Below are 17,841 nucleotides of genomic sequence, written 5' to 3'. Positions count from 1 at the left end.
CAGAAAATAATTTGAAGCATGAATAAACGAATGTAATTTTCAAAAAATATATGTATCACATAGATCACTTATTAAATGAATTGGTGACTCTTTCAAGGCTACTCAACTGGTACCACTTTAAATTGTATCTTAAAAACTTTAGCACTCTGCTCTGGTTCTACCAAGCTTGTACGCACTATACCAACAAAAAACCAAAAACAAAAACCTAGTATGCACTGCACTTTATGTAATGTGATTACCTCCAATCCATGCTCATTATTATATTTGAGATTACACGATTAGATCTTGAATGTCAAATTCAAACAAGTGGCCTCTCATGATCCAAGATGATGTAAAATTGGAAACCAATGAAAAATGAAAAAAAAAAAAAAAATTGGAAAGAGAACTCACTTATACAGCGTTATTATTACAACAAGATGTCTCAAATGCCATGCGGAGCAAAAGCATACAAACATGCTCAGCAGAACCCTTTTGCTTCTGGAGTGCTCCAAAACCCCAAATGGGCTGCGACAGCATTAACAAAAAGCTGCATACTGACTCGCTCAAAGGGAAAACCTCAAATGCACCGACTATGGTTCTATTCCTACCAAAAGTTCTATTGTCCTTCAACAAATACAAATCTGTACCTGATTTTACAGTTCTGGAGGTTGAATTACTCCATTCTCAGAGTGACTTGCTACTCTGTTTGTTTCACTAATTGTACAATTTATAAATATTGCCCTGTCAAATAGCAAGCTGCTCCAGAAAACCATATGCATATCACAAAGCAATCAATCTTCAAGCATCTTTGATTTAAAACTTTCTGTCTGATGAATTTAGCCAAGCAAATCACTAAACAAGTTTGGATTTTGACTTGAAGGGGTGACACCCATCTGCCTCACAAGTGCATCCTTTTCTAGGGCATCTTTAGGGTTCGGACCTTTAGTAAATTGTGTTGGAAGTGTAGCTCCTGCATTAGTAGTGCCGCTAGTTAAATTAGATAACTCAGATGTGAGATTGACGTCATAGATGTTGCTTGGCAGAGAATTTTCAGCACTGCTACTCTGTCCACCAGCAGGTGTCCCTACATACAGCGCCATAATATCAGGTGCTTCAGTAGCACCAACTGCACCATGATTCACTGTTGAAGTAACTTGAGTTGTGTCAAGGAGCCCTTCTAATTGCTTGAATGGATCCACAGATGGAGCACTACTTGTAACAGTCGGTTCACCCAAGTCAAGCAAGTCTGGAGGAGGTTGATGATTGATCTTCTCCAATGTAGCTTGATTGGATACGACTGCTGCCTTTGGTGCCTGAGACTTCTCTGCAGCATGGCTACTTGCCTTGGCTACCTTATGGCTAGCTGAAGTAGGCCTCTTCTCAGTTTTTGAGGGTCCACCAAACAATGAAGCAGCAAGCTTCTGCTTTTCTGGAGTAATTTCAGCTTCTGGCTTCCTTGAATCATGAGTTTTATGTGCTTTTGAATTTACATTGGCAGCAGAATCTACTTGTGTGACCCCATTTGATGTACTCTGGGAAGCATTTGAGGTAGATGATGTAGGAGAAGAGTATGTTGGTTTACCCCACACTACTCGACGAACACCATCAAGTTTTAGCCTGGGTTCTGTTGACCCTGCATCCGATATGGATGGCACTGATGCAACCTGGTGGGTCTCCCTTGAATAAGATGGCTCAGGTACTGGAACAAGTTCAGCTGAGGGTGCAACTGAAGCTGGAGGTATTCTTGATGTCACTGGGGCCTTTGGAAGCTCATATGCCTCAAACTTAAGACCATGCATTGAAGCTTCATGCTGGTCTTGGCTTCTGAAATTGCTGATATCTAACGTACCAGAGCGCTCACTCTCAGGAATGTAAGGCTGAGCACCATTTTCCAGCGATTGTTGGACATAACTGTTGAGGAATGAGAGATTTTTATCAATCTGCAAGGAGAATTTACAGGTTTTAGTATTCTGGAATTCAATGATGTGAAGAACATCAAAACAGACCAATCAAGTGGCAGGAATTTAAAGTCAGCCAAAACAGAAGAGATGCCTTTCAAACATACAAAGATGCACACCCATGCAGGCACACTGCCCACCCGCCCACAGGTGCATGCACACACACGTGGCCCCACACCAACACACGCACATGCCTGCATATGTCCTCATCTACTGAATTGTGCATCAGCACAAAGTAAGAATGCTCTTCCAAGCAACTAACAATCATAAACTAGAGGGGCAGAAACAGGATGAACACGAAACAAATTTAGATTACTACCAAGCATAATGCATTAATATACAATCCACCACCAAGAATTTAGCCACTTCAGTACCCTCCACTGTAAGAAAACATACCACCAAGTTTATCTGACTATTGGAATCTCAGAACATATATATCTCTCATACACTCAATTTTTAATTCATATTTAACAATATTAACAAACCTTGAACCACAATTTATCTTTGATTAACTGTGCCATCCCAGAAATTAGAACCAGAATTCAGAATAGCACTTGCAAAACCTGAAGTCTGTATCTGTAGTAATTACTTTTTATATCACCTACCTCAGTCTTAATCTCTCTAAGTAAAATCACATAAGGTCAAGTAGATGATAACCAAGCAGGACTTGATAAGTCCAAGTAATTAGTAACTAAAAACATTTTATCGGAAGATCACATTACCTAAAACATGGCACAAATTGAAGTAAACTAGATAAACAAACTCAACACCTGATATCAAAAAGGGAACTTAAGCAAGAACTCAAAATATAAGCATGAGGCCTCTAGAAGAGCAAACTTTTTTTTGATAAGTTAGAAGGGGCAAACTAATAAACAGAGAAACAAGAAATAAGTTTAGATAAGCCCCTAGCCCATTATTTTTCCTTGGAAAAGCGTTTGGAAGGTTAAGGCTCCTTGGCGTGTTTCCTTCTTTGCGTGGACTGCCATATGGGATAGGATCCTTACAGGTGAAAATTTGAGGGGTAGAGGGATCGTTTTTGTTGACTGGTGTATCATGTGCCGTCATAATGGGGAGATGGTGGGTCATTTGTTACTTCATTGAGATAAGACTCATCGGTTGTAAAGTATGGTGTTTAGATCTTTTGGAATTTCTTGGGTCTTGCCAAGATCAGTTGTGAATATTATATTTGGTTGGTGGAATTGGCCTGGAAAGCATGTGTCTAGCATTTGGAATCTAGCTCCACTATGCTTGATGTGGTGTCTTTGGAGGGAGAGAAATAGGAGGACGTTTGAGGACATAGAAAGTTCGGATGACCAGCTATTGGCTTCTTTCAGTAGCTCTCTGTTTGACTGGTCTAGGGCTTGGGGACTCACCTCTAGTGACTCTCTCCCTATGTTCCTTAGCTCTCTCTTGTGTAATTAGTATCTTTTCCTTTCTTTTTTCTTTTTTCTCTTTCTTTCCCTTTGTACTTTTCTCTTTGCCTTATGTTTTCTGCATAACGTAGTGCTCTTGAATATATATCTTTATTACTTATCAAAAAAAAAAAAAAAAAAAGATCAGCACATAAATTGGAGATAGGCAGGATTAAAATATCTTCCAAGATTACCAATAAGCATTAAAAGGGGCGGCACTTGCATGAGATTCAAAATAATGCTAGCAAGTTCTGTGACTACCTCTATGTCCTCACAACTTGCGTCTAATGGCATAATAATCTCAACAGCATGAGCATCCAAGTTAACGACCGCTTGCAATTCATATGCACGTTGCTGCAAATCCGTAGAGTGGGAAGCTGATAATTCTTCAACCAAAGATTGACACTACATCAAGAGAAAGAGTTACTAATCTAGAAATTCATTTGCAAAGTATCATAATATAATAGCAATGCCAGATTAAAAAAAACATACATGAAAGAATACATTCACAAACAGATGCAAGAATGCCCTAGCATTTAGTGGAAATTTTCTATGAAAACTAAAACTTATAAGAAGTTACTAATAGAAGTTAGGGCATCCCAGCAGACCCCAAACACAGTTAAAGGTGAGCAAGGATTAGTTAGGGAGTTTCCCACTAACAATCGCAAATCGAAAAATAGTAGCAAAAATTTTATAAAAAATGGAAAAAACAAAAATAAATCACATGAGATGGCTTCAATTTTTTTTTTTTTTAATAAATAACGAAATGTCATTAAACAAAAAAGACCCAGGTACACCGGGAGTGTACATGAACAGTAATACATCAAGATCGTAAATTACAATAATCAAGCATAACAAAAAGATTAGAACATGAAAAAGAACAAAAAACAGAACACCAATCAAGCAAAGAGTGGAGGAGGAGAGATTTAATCTCAAGAATCGACCGCTCCGTTCCCTCGAAGCATCTAATGTTCCTTTCCCACCAAAGACACCATAATACACAATGTGGATGGCCCTCCACAAGTCTATGTTGCGATGTCTACCAAATGGGCCCAGCCAAGATGCGAATAAACCTACCACACTCTGAGGCATAACCCAGATCACACCAAAAAGGACCCAAACCATAGACCATAGCTTGAAAGCAAAGGGGCAATGAAGAAGAAGATGGATTAACGATTCCCCACTTCTTTTACACATATAACACAAATCCAAGACAGGGACGCCCTTATTCCATAATCTATCAAGGGTCAAAATCTTGCCTAAGGTGGCAGTCCATGAAAAGAAAGCAACTTTAGGAGGAATCTTTGAGCGCCACACAGGTTTCCAAGTAAAAAGAGAGTCAGAGATCGAAAAGAGGGATAAGTAGTATTCACTAACCTTAAAGCCCTTATTCTTTGTCGACTTCCAACAAAGCTTGTCATAGATGGCTTCAAAAAATAATGGGAAAATCACCATAATTACCAGATGAGACTAGCAACTCAAATCATGTAGTCGCCAGAATCTGGTGACCACGTCAGTGCTGACATCAGCAATGACGTCATTGCACGGATGCAGATGTCAACAGCCCAATCATCTGATGACAACCTCCAAATTATTCTACTATATTCTAAGGTTGGATCAATACACTCTGATGCCAAGTTGAGTTGTAAATTATGAGATATTATGGTTAAAAGAAAGAGAGAGAGATCTACCAAGGAGACTTGGTGGCAGAATGAGAACATCCAAGAAGCAGTTAGACTAAAGAGAGAACAGTATAGAAGCCTGCCTAGATGTAGAGACAATGCTGCTTATGAAAATTATAGTGATAAACAGGAAGCAAAAAAGACAGTCCGAGAGGCTAGATTTAAGGCCTAAATAGAATTATGTGGCTAGTTGGATATCTATAAACTTGCTAAGACAAGTACAATGAAAACAATACTTAAATTGTGTCAACATTAAAGCTGAATATCAAAAAGTGTTTGAAAAGGAAGAGGAGATGATAGAGAGATTGAAGAGTTATTCTGATAAACTTTTTAATGGAAGCCATACAATATAGTAGACCGACCAAGTTGAGTAATCTAATTGAGGATAGAAAACAAGAGCAGGGGAAACGTTCAAGGCTTAGTCTTGTTTCTTGAAGATCCACAGTTGCCTCTGAAGTTTTGAAATTAAGACTTAGTTGTTGTTGTCCTAATAACAACCAATCTCGGATAGAGAGAATAAAACAATAAGTGTTTCTTTTATGAAGTAAAAAAAAGTGTTAGATAACTGTAAGAGAGAAAGATCATAACGTAACATCATATCTTAATTTCAGTTTCATTATGAAGCAAGCACTTAAAGGGGGTATTTTGGGAGCATTCAATTTCAAACAGATATTGAAGGAACCTCTACCAAGCACATATGTGTGACACAATTATAAGAGAACTCCAAAAATATTACTTGAACAATTGTTGAAGAATTCTATAAAAACAACAATTTCTAATTTATGGGATTTTTAAAAAAAAAATTATATATACCTTAGCTTAGCATGGCAGGTCACTACAATCTCATATTTGTTTTTGTTACAGATATTCAAAATCAATCTCATTTTTCTACCATCTAAATTATGGCTCAGATGATCTTCTTATTACTTAAGTCACATCAGATTTAGAAAGAAACAAAACTAAAACTACCGGACAAAGAAAAACCTATAAGCCAATATATATTTGTTACGTGTTGAAATATGATTATATATTTGTTGCATGTTGAAATAAGATGAAGTACACTACATTTGATCTTCATGTCTATTGTTAAAAGCTATAAATACCCACAATAATATTTAGCCGAAACTAATAGGTATATGGACAAATAAGTCATTTACTATAATCAATTTTTGTTTGTTCTACATTACCCATGCACAATCATTTGCAAGGCACAATTTGACCCACTAACTCCTCTCTTTCTTTCTAGGTACAGAAAAGGCGCTATTAATTAGATTAGGTAGCAAAATTACTTAAACATACAGAAATGGGAAAAATCCAAAAACAAAGCAGCTTCTACTTATCAAAAAAAAGAAACACTGAGCAGCTTCTCTCTTTCTATGCTTATATATCTCTATAAGAGGCAACCGAGGAATGGAAGAAACCATGGATGCAAGACAGAGCTCTTAGCTCTCTCTCTCGCTGTGGAAGTTCATTTGGTTGTGATAAATCTCAAATCTTCAACAAAAAAAAAAAAAAAACACATACAGGGTGAAAATGATGCACTATCTTCTGCCAAAAACATGGGATTCATATCCACACGCTCATGTCACATCATGTTGACACAAGTACCACAGGGAAAGTGCCAAGTCCATGGAACAGCCAGTGGGTCATGGTTTTTTCTTAGCAGCATATTTTGCTTTTGAGTCATTAAAAATGTCGTTATCTATCTCAGGTAACATATCCACTCTTCTCCCAGATGCCACTCAAAATAAAGAAATCAATTACAATGGAAAGGATATTTGGTCTTCAAGCTTAGAGTTTCACATACCTCAGGTAACATATCCACTTTTCTTCCAGATGCTATTTCAAACGCATATATTTTCATGAGTGCTGTAACTGCATATGCCTTCAAAAGAAAAAAAAAAATTGTCCAGTTAACAACAAAATGTAAAAGAAATTAAGGCAGAAGTTCTTTGATGAAAAAATGTAATGTGCTTGGAGATAAATCAATTTCCTTCTCAAACTGAGTCATAAAATTTATAACCAGCACTGATGTGCTAATATTGAGCTTAAATGCATTTCTTCACTAATTAAAATCACAATCAATTCCAAAGAATAAGAAAAAAATACCTAATGAAAAATATAGCAATTTGGTACTTACCACATAATACAGTATACTAATGAGTAGTTTCAGCAATCATATCCTCAAATTCAGCTCTATATTCAAATCATGCTTTATTTTATTATGTATTTTTCATTAATGTTCCAATTGCAAACATTGATCTCACAAATAAGCTGTAACCTGAGCTTTTTCTAAGAAATTCAATTGTAGAGTACTCAGTTGCTTGAAATCATCCCTTAAAACGCCCATATTCAGATAGATTAACATCTTCCCAGCCATCTCAAATTGTTTTAAACTAGGAAATTACCTGAATATCCGCTCAAATCAGTTACTCTCCTATTGCATCCATTTCTTCCAAGATACATGCATATATAGGTGATTAATGAAGCATACAGCTATACAGGCATGTTCCAAAGGGTTTTTAACCAAAGATGGAATCAAACATGTAACTTCAAAAAGTCAACTACATAATGCCCGGACATAAATTTTATTTTTTATTTTTTAAAATGTAGAGTTGGACAAAGATGTCAATATTAGCACTAGCAAGGAAAATAACACGATCCAAGTATCATGATTTAACCTTGGGATGATGGAGGTGTTTGAAGGGTGGTGTCAACAATAGGGTGAATGTAGTCACTGCAAGGCAATAATATGGTAAACTAGAATTGATGGTAACATTGGCAGTAAACCAAACAAAACCTTAATTACTATGAGAAGTATTCAATAAAGTTAAAACATGCCAGCCAAGGGCAACTTAAATTTCACCATACAGAATGTAGTGAGGGATACCTTTACAGTTTCATCATTTGAATATGCCTCTGCCACATCACATAATTTACCGGTAATATAAGAAGCAGAATACTTCCCATCAGCGGTTCCATACTCCCCAAAAACCCAACAAATGACCTGTAATCATAATTAAGTATTAAGATAATAGTAAATTTTTTTAAAGTATTCTTTCAGCAACATCTACATGCAGGCAAATAAATAAAACTGAAACCAAAGTAAGATAGTGTGTACTTGAAGAAATACAGATGGAAGCTTTGGCTCTCCAATAATGCGCAAATATGACTCCACCTGCACCCCCAAAGAACAATTGCCATCAATAAAAATAAAATGGATAAATTAAAAAACAGTCTGCATTGCAGAGCTGAAGCTATTCACATATGCATATTTGTGGATACAATCTCCATTCCATAAGCTCCTGATCTTTTATGATCACACACAGAAACAAGTGAAAAGGGTCTTGCCTTACATCTTATCTATTAACTCTATTCGTGGACAGTTCGGTTCAGTCAAAGAGGAAAATAATATATAAGAATTTACTACACTTATCTTAGGAACGGATAACAGTTCTTACAAAAAGGATGTACACTATATCTTAGTGCAAAACCATATCTGTATAGTAAGAAACAATTGGGTGAATTATATACAACAAGATGGAAAATATTACATGCTTATGCAAGCTTTCTGCCGTAACACAATGTAGGCTGTCCAAGGGTGGTTATATCATTCTCTCTGTCATACACCATGATTCAGGTTACATCAGTTTGTTATTAGACCTTGAATGGATAAAAATAGCCATTTGGGAGATCACGTGCTTTCCTAGCTTCTTTATTACCTTCTTAACTTCTCATTCTATTATGCTCTTCTCCTAAAATCTCCTCTTAAAAATCCCTCTCAATCTTTACTCCTCCTGGATTCTCTCACCTCTTTTTTCTTTGATAGGTATCTCTCACCTCTTCCTTATCTATCTTCTCTCTACTAAGGAATTTTTCTCCCAATCCCTTCCTTCTAGATAATTCTCCTTCCTTCTTTTTTCTCTCATCAGTTCTTTTCAACATAAAAGAAAAAAAAAATTATTATCACATTTCTCTCAACATGTTTGATGAAATACCCTGTTGGCCCCGAACTTCAGGACACATCAAGAGAACATAGCATGGAAAAAACTTATTGGCTTATATACTGTAGAAGTCCCATCTAGTCACTTAGAGCGTGACTCACAAATAAGTTCAAGGGCAAGGTTATGAATTTCTCATCTATAAGTTGATGCTCCTCAGATCCTTGTTTGAATGGATGTTGTGTTAGGTTTGTTTTCTTTTTCTAATCTTTTAGAGTTGGTTGAATATTGAAATTTTTGAATTTAATTGTATACTTCATGTGCACTAGGGCTTATGCCATTCTTATGTCTGACGACAAACAATTTAAGAAAAAGGAACGAAAAAGGAAGGTTTGGATATTGGATTAGTGTTATATGAGCAAGTGTAATGGTGAATTGGTTGACCATCTTTTCCTTAATTGTCTGGCCGCTATGGATTTGTGGTCTATGGTTTTGGGTTTATTTGGAGTAAGTTGGGCTATGCCAAAGTTAGCTGTAGGACTTCTAACTTGCTAGCAAGGTCAATTTGGTCAGCATCGAAATGGACATACATGGATTATTGTTCCCCATTGTTTGATGTGGTGTCTTTGGAGGGAAAGAAATAACAAGTGTTTTGAAGATAATGAGAGATCCATGCCAAACCTCAAGTTATTTTTCTTTAGAACATTATTGGATTGGTTGTCCACTTTGCAAAACCAATCACTTTCTTCTTTTCTTAATTTACTCAATTTATGTAATCTTTGTACTTGATTTTTTGACCCTGTACACTTCCTGTGTACTAGGGTGTCACTTTTTTATATCAATAAAAATTAATACTCATAAAAAAGAATAGTATGACTTTTTTTTCCCATACAAGCTAGTAGATTATGTGACATAGCAAAACAATACATAGCAGCATCCCTACTTGTATCTTAGAAAATCCATTACATTCTTTTTTTCAAAAATTATAGGAGAAAACACAACTAAGAAAACACTATTAAAATTAACTCAGCTAGGCTTTTTGTTTACTAATGAAAAGTTATCTAGATTTTTCCTATTCTTTTTGATAAGTAGACTTACCTATCATAAGTAGCTCATCTACATGATTATCTTATCTTCAAAATACTATATAACCTCAAAATCTAGAAAATTCAGACAATGAAATGACATAAAAATTTGACACACATATTTCATAAATAAGGTGCACAACAAAGTAACATACAGCAGATGATCTGAGTTGACTATCTGCAGCATCATCATCCTCACCAAATCCCTCTGCGATCAACCGCATCAAGTTATGTGCCACCTTAATATTCACAAGATCTCCCGCATGCTCAAAGACTTTATTCATGGTCTGTGGAGTACACATCATAAAATTTATATTATACTCAAAAACACTCTAGAATGCAGAAATGCAGAATGCAAAGGCATCTAATAATTACCTGGATAAACCAATGATTACTGGGTGCAAATTGCTCTGCAAGTTCAACACATCGAGATGCTATATAGGTTTTGTAATGGTTGTCATTAATGCTTATCATGTAGTCAATCATGCGGTCGACAATCACTTCAACATTGGAGGACTTAGTCATTTTATACAGTAGCTCAAAGGTTTTTCTCTTTAGAGTATCATCTGGGTCCTGCATCATGCACATCAAGCCTCTATTAACACAAGGAAAGGACAAGCACAATTAAAAAGCGATTTATATATAAATAGGTACAATTCCTTTAGTGCACTACCTTAGATTCCCCAAATAAATTCAAACACACAGTTGTATTGACCAATGCAGCACAAATAGTGTTATCTTTCTCGAGTGCAAGTAAATTCAATGCAATTGTGTACAGCACATAAGGAACCATACCTAGGTTTTACCCCACATATATAATTTGCAATGAGCAAAACTCCACATCAAAACCATAATAATTACCACATGAATAGATTTCAAGCAATTTGAATAACAGTGAATTTAATAGAAAATATTTCTCACCTCTAAGCAATCAATCACAGCAAGTTGGTGTTGTTCAGCAATCTCAGGACTTATCTTTATGAGTCGACCAAGGGCATCAATACCCATATATTTAAGATTGTGACTGTCACTCTGCCCACAAAAAAATAGCATTTTTAGTCATTAGAGTGATCAAAAACTAGTATTATGTGAATAACCTCAATCTGGGTATTGCAGCAAATGGGCATACCTTCAAAAACCTTGAAATTACTTCAGCAGCAGCTTCTAGCAATTTGGGATTTGGATATATAGATGAAACACAACAAATGCACTCATAAAGTACCGCGTTTCCTATATTGCTCGTCGAATCACACTTCCTAAATATGTCCCCAACAACAGTATACATCTTTTCACTCGCTAGCTTATCACCACTTCCCAGCAATGCTAAAATCTTCAGCAACCTGATCTGAATAAACGGCGCAGGCATCTGATGATAGTCATAACCTTTCGGTAACCTTCGTTCAGCTACTTGTTTAAGAATACTCACAAAACTAAGCACCAAATCCTTATAAGTATTAACATCAACCGTTATAAGATCGAAAAGAGGGCACAGAGTGGCACCCATGACGCCAGGATCATTATCGCAGAGCCGTTTACGGAAATTAGAGAAGAGATGAGACACTGAAGAAGGAGACTTGTGGTAGAACCGATGGAGCGCCATTATCGCCTTTTTTCGGACGGCTTCTTTCTGGTGATTTAACAAGTCGACTACCTGAGGCAAGAAAGCAATTTATAAAAATAAATAAATCCCACTTTCAAGACCTGTGGTTTCTAAATTTTCTGAAGAATACAAACAAAGCCCCCAAAGTCATTAAAACATCTTGTGTGTTTAACCTTGAATCTAAGGATTCCATTACAAACCCATAAAGGAAATTTAAAAATTCGCACTTTAAAGAGCTGAGTTTCTAAACTTTCTGAACAATACGAACTAAACCCAAAACCATTAAAACACCTCACGTGTTTAATCTTGAATCTATGGATTACATTACAAACCCATAAAGGCAATTTAAAAAATCACACTTTAAATAGCTAAGTTTCTAAATTTTCTAACTAAATGGAAGTCCTAAACTATTTAGGATTATTTACTCTAATGGATCAAAATATTTAATCATAAAGAACTCTATCCTTAACTTACTAAGATTCTTAATCTCATTATAATCTCTAACTTATAATTAGAGCTTTAATCTCATTAAAAACATCTAATTAAAATAGATAAAAGACTTTTTAGTCATACAAAAATTCCAATCTCATTAAAATGTTTATTAAAAGAAAATCCTAAACAATTTTAGGCCAAGAGTTCTATTTAACTAAATGCAAACAAAACCCAAAATCGTTAAAACAACTCACGTGTTTAACCTTGAATCTATGGATTGCAGTTCAAACCCAGAAACAAAAAAATTCAAAAAACAACACTTTAACCCAGAAAGGAAATTTAAGAAATCGCACTGTAAAGAGCTGAGTTTCTAAATTTCTGAAGAATACAAACAAAACCCAAAGACGTGAAAACCCAAAAAAACAAAAAAAAAAAACTTTAAAACATATCTCACCTGTTTAACCTTGAATCTATGGATTTACATTACATTACAAACCCAGAAAGGAAATTCAAAAAAAATCGCACTTTAAAGAGCTGAGTTTCTAAATTTTCTGAGCAATACAAACAAAACACAGAAATCGTTCAAACATTTTCACGCGTTTAAGTTATGGATTACATTAAAGAGATGAGTTTCTAAAATTTCACCTGAGGCAAAACGGCAGGGATAGTCTCGTCGTTTATGAGCCTACACACGGCGTTGAGGGCGGCGCAGACGACGAGATAATTGTCCGATTTCAAGTCCTTTTGGATGGTATTGACGATCAAGATGATGAGATCGTGATCGTCGTTCAAGAAAAGCGTGACGGCCAAGTAACCGGTGCGCTTGAGAAGCAAGGTGTCGTCGTGGGTCATCTTGACGGCGTGGATGTACCCAAACGACGCGTCGTGGCCGAGCATTTCGATGTAGACGAGCCGGATTATGAACTCCTTCATCTTCCTCTTCGGAATGTCCGGCTCCGAAATCCGACGTTTCAGGGTTTCGATCTCGTGGAGCACAATTCGATCCTCCTCGGCTTTCGATCGAGCCTCGCCGATCGATTTCACGAGCTCCAAGAACTCCTTCGATTGGCCGAACCCGCCTTGGGATCCCATTGCCAATTCTCGACCGATGGTTTTCAATTGCTCCATTTTTTTGGTTTCTGGGAATTGGTTTTTCTAGGGTTTTGAGATTGGGATTTGTATAAGCATTTGATTTTCGTAGATCTGAGAATTAGAGAGAGGGAGAGAAAGGTGTGAAGTGTGAAAGTGAGAATTGGGGGAAATCAGGTGGTGGGTAGTTGTGGCAGTGCAGTGGGGAAGAAAAGGTGAGTTTAATTTGGTTGCATATTCGAGTCGAATCAGTGGGGTTCGGGATTTGTATCCACCAATGCCTCATAAACAGGTTTTCTTCTCTCGCTCCTTCAAAAAATATCAAGAGTTTTTTTCTTATCTAAGATGAAATAAAAAAATAGTTTTTTTTTTTTTTTGAAAATAAGCTTTTTAATAGTTATTTATTATCAAATCAAGATATTAATAAATTTTTTGTGTAAATAAGATTTATTATAAATCTCTTAATTTAATCATTATAGACTTTATTGGAACACACAAAATATATCATTATTAACTATATTAATAATATTTTAGATTAAATATGTTTCTAATAGTAATCAACTGATATCTTGACTTATAATCATAGATTGAGATTTTATTATGTACCTGTTTGGGTATTGATGAAAAGGGATGCATTTGCATCTGCATTTGCGTTTTCCTGTTTTTTAAGCGTTTAATTGATGTGATGGCTTTTTAAGTGGGTCTTGTGCACTGTTCATAGGATCCACAAACTTTTTTTTTTTAACAAAACTTTCATTAAATATTGATTATACGGCACTATTTATACATTTGAAGATTATTTAGCTATAATGTTTTCAGTTTTCAATTTTTAGCAAAATAAACGGTATTCAAAAACACTTTATGTCTATCAAAATGAAAGTGATTGTTTTTAATTCATGGTAAACTTTCTTGTTAGAAAAAAACAATTAATATAAACTTTTTTTTGATTGAAGGTGATTTATGATTTGGCCAAACTAAAAAATAACATATTATCGCCATATTTTACATATTAATGATCGTAAACACTTGATTTGTATTTATGTTGATTCCAAAAAAATAAAGATGAGGGCGGAAATTGAAGCTTAATTGAAAATTGAAAAGGACAGACAGAGAAGAAATGGAATGACAATTTGATGTTTTTATGGACACTCATTGCATAATAATTAGTTGCACCCTTTTGAAGGGTTGTGAACATGGACAGATACTTCTCTATGAAGGAGTCGTATCCGCTCGAGAAACCAAAATGCATGAGAAGCTATCAAACCACCAAGAATTTTTAGATGTTGCCACTTAATTAATTTTATCAATGAATTTTAAAAAATATATATATATCATACAAATTATACAGGAATAAATTACAATATAGTTTGAATTTTTTTTATAAAAAAAAAAAAACATACAAACAACAACAAGGTTTGGATCCCTATATTATAATATAAAACATAGCAAAATACGAAATTTTATTTCTTACTTAATTCTCACGGAAACAATTACAATAATGAAATTACATAGATAAAAGCTAATCTAAATATCTTGGTCACTATTGTCAACCCAAGTGAAGTCCATCTTATTTCTCTTTTAATGATAACTGTAAGGACTAAAAATCATACAACAAACTGACTGCCACAATACGTTTTATGACTAGAGATCCGAATACAATGAATTTGTAGAGAGGGTCACAACAACAAAAGTCTCCCTTTCTGTGTCTCTCCTCTCTTATTTATACCCTTTACCCTTATTATCTCAGCCTTACACCTCTCCATCTACTTAATCTCTTATACTGACACCTGTCCAATCCTTTGTAGTCGGTAATGGAGAAAAGTTTTAGCTCTGTGTTTTGTACTGTTCAAGTCATGTCTACATTAATGCAGCGAATAAAGATGGTATTCCTTTATTTAATGCGGCCAGAATGGTTGGTACAGAACATTCAATGCAATGCTCATAGTTATTCAACCCCACCCGGATATTTGCAATATGTCCCATATAACATCAATCTCTCTTCGTTCCTTGCCTGACCATCCCACTTTGTCCTCGGGCAGGTTCCTTTATTCTCCTCTGCTCATTATACCTTCCAGTATGTCTCCGGGTCTTCAGTTCTTTGGATCCTCGAGTCTTCGGATTTTCGGGTCCTCACAACAGTCCCTTAACACTTGAGTTATTAACCGTGAGTTAATAACCAAGTTTTAACTTCTCGGACACCCTTCTTACATGCTTTTTGCTTTCACACGTATGTACGTCTTTTCGCTGTCCATGACATGCTTTTGACGCCTCGTAGTCCACGATGGCGCATTTATGGTGTCAGGCGGTTCTTTTCCTATGCACGTTCTACGGCTGGATGGATATCGTACGGCTCAGATTGGGATCTCAATTATGAGCGGGAAAGTTACCGCCCTTCCATTATTATTTTTGTTTTCTCATTCCTATAAAAACGAACCTTCAGGCTGGCTGAAGCTCATTTTGGCGTTTTGAAGGATTAAGAAAAAGAGAGCTCCCGAGGAACAATTTTAAGCACTCTTCAGAGATGTGTCTGCTCTCCTTTTGTTTATTTTTGCTTGTTTACTTTTCTTTTCCCATCATAAGAGCTAATGGGTAGATACGCTAAACAAACAGATGAGGCTAAGGCTGCCTTTAAAACCCAATATAAGATTCCCGATGATGTAGACATTCAATATTGTGAGGAAGAAGAGTGTCTACTCGTATCACGACCACTCGAGTCAGTTTTAATTCTCATGATCGCTTTTATCGAGGGTGGAATGGAAATTCCCATGGGTAGAGTAACTCGGGATTTTCTTGTAAACTATAGGCTTACCCCAGCTCAATGTTCCCCCAATGTCCTTAGGATTTTAGGATGTGTTGATGCCATAAATCGTAAAATGGGAACCAATTTGACTTGGCATGCTGTAAATTGGGTGTACAATTGCCAAAAAGAGGACATAACCAAATATTACATGAAGTGTAGGGTCCCCGTCGTTAGACTAATCTCCTGCTTGCCTGACTCAAGCAAAGGAATGGACGAGGATTACCTCATTGTCTCGGGGAATTGGCATGATGGCTTACACTGCCCTACCCAAGATAGGGTGCCAGGTAGGGTTCCCGAGGACCGATATAATACTTAGGAATAATCGTCTTTCTTTTATACCCTAATCATTGATTAACTCTTCCTAATTATTTTTACTCCTTATTGCAGACAACTACCACACCGCTCTGAACATAGCCGCTGTGAACCGTCAAGATTTAAACAAAATTCTCGGGTCAGAAATATTCTTGCACAGAGACGGACAACTCCGAGCAGCCCAAGTCATCCTTGGCTACACCCCTTCCACCAAACGATTTCAAAGTCCGAAGAACGTAATCCGAGCTAGGGATCTTCGGCTAGCTCATATTGACGTTGCGGTTCCTAGCTTCTTACTACCTACACCTCCTCCCGTAGGAACTCAAGATGCACAACTTCCTGCCCCTCTTGCAGCCAAGTTACTTTACCCCCTAGAGCAATCTGCTAATCTACCGGTAGAAGAAAAAACTTCAACTCCCGAGTCTAGTCATCCCGAGGTGACGGAAAAAGACTTTGAAGTTTTTTACCGCGAATACGCCCCTTGCAGTTCACCTCCTTCAACCAGCGATATGGGTTTCCAAGAGAAAGAACTCGACCTACTAGCATTGCTTCAAGCACACGCGGGCAGCTCTTCCCCTGCCGTGGCCGTACCCCCTCATCCAATCACCCCCGCCGTGACACATACGCCTCCCGCCGAGGTCGTGGACAAAAAAAGAAAGAGGGGTCAAAGTAGCAAAAACATTATAGAAATTGAAGAAGGGGAGAACCCCGACCCTTCTTCTAAAGATATTTGGGTTGGGAAAGCCTTTTCCAAGAAATCTGCTCATACTGGACCTTCAAAGGACACCAGTAGCGAGCCAATAAGGAAGGCATCCGTCTGGCGACCTAACTTCACCCTAAGTTCAAGCAGCCCCGTTCTTGATGATGCCAATCTTAGGGACCCGAAGAAGGGAAGCTCAAGCTTGGTAGCTGAATGCTTGGAGAAGGCCCTATGCCTTCCCGAGGATATGGCTGAACTGCGGTCTTTCCGCAAAAGAGAAGTCTTCCTGTCTCTGAAACAGGATTTAGCTAAGGTATTTTCCAAAGTCTTTTTCACTCTATCTTTATTTCTGTGAATAGCATTACTTATCTAACTTTCTTAATTCATGTGCATTGTAGGCTATTCAGGCTTCATTCATGGCTGAGGAATGGGTGGACCATTCCTTGGACTTAACTAGGAAAGCCGAGCATAATGCCGAGGTAGCTGTGAGGGCTCAGAATGAAGCTGAACAAAACTTGAAGGAGACCCTCATCCGCCTAGCTGAGGTAGAAAAATCTCACAAAAACGCTGAGTCTGCCCTGCAGAGTTACAAATCGCAGGCTAACCTGGCTCTCGAGGCCCAGAAGCAAGCTCAAAGTAGACTTGCCCTTACTGTGGTTGAACTTAAGCAAGCATAGAAGGAACTAGCTTCTAAGGTGCAGGAGAAGGCTGATGCTGAGCAAGCAGCATATGATGCCGGAGTGAAAAAGACTGCTGACAGCTTGACTGCCCAACTCAAAGGAGTTACTAGAGCATTTTGTTTAGAAGTGTGGGGTCGAGCTTTAGATGCTGCTGGAGTATCCACTGACTCC

The 17,841-nt window shown here is 37.0% G+C and overlaps 1 protein-coding gene across 1 annotated transcript; it reads right to left on the bottom strand.

Annotated features, from left to right (window-relative positions):
- Positions 1-362: 362 nt before the first annotated feature.
- On the bottom strand, positions 363-13,360 carry LOC142613110 (AP-4 complex subunit epsilon). The gene is made up of 10 exons (XM_075785309.1): positions 12,735-13,360; positions 11,187-11,708; positions 10,979-11,089; positions 10,433-10,630; positions 10,213-10,344; positions 8,153-8,209; positions 7,922-8,038; positions 6,839-6,916; positions 3,611-3,754; positions 363-1,919 (listed from the first exon to the last, which is right to left on the bottom strand). The coding sequence occupies exons 1-10, from the start codon at positions 13,215-13,217 to the stop codon at positions 816-818; spliced, it is 2,946 nt and encodes a 981-aa protein (XP_075641424.1). The 5' UTR covers positions 13,218-13,360; the 3' UTR covers positions 363-815.
- Between the last annotated feature and the right edge of the window lie 4,481 nt (positions 13,361-17,841).

This window comes from Castanea sativa, chromosome 10 (genome assembly GCF_040712315.1).
Source record: "Castanea sativa cultivar Marrone di Chiusa Pesio chromosome 10, ASM4071231v1".
NCBI lineage: Eukaryota > Viridiplantae > Streptophyta > Magnoliopsida > Fagales > Fagaceae > Castanea > Castanea sativa.
The sequence above is the reverse complement of the archived record's forward strand: the minus strand, read 5'-3'. Positions and strand labels throughout refer to the sequence as shown.

Bases quoted from the DNA above. Each gene is read 5' to 3' on its own strand.
- LOC142613110 (XM_075785309.1), bottom strand. From the start codon at position 13,217: ATGGAGCAATTGAAAACCATCGGTCGAGAATTGGCAATGGGATCCCAA. The intron at 11,709-12,734 runs GTGAAATTTTAG...TTCTTGCCTCAG, and splicing joins TCCCTGCCGTTTTGCCTCAG to GTAGTCGACTTGTTAAATCA. The intron at 10,631-10,978 runs GTGAGAAATATT...TGCATGATGCAG, and splicing joins CTGTGATTGATTGCTTAGAG to GACCCAGATGATACTCTAAA.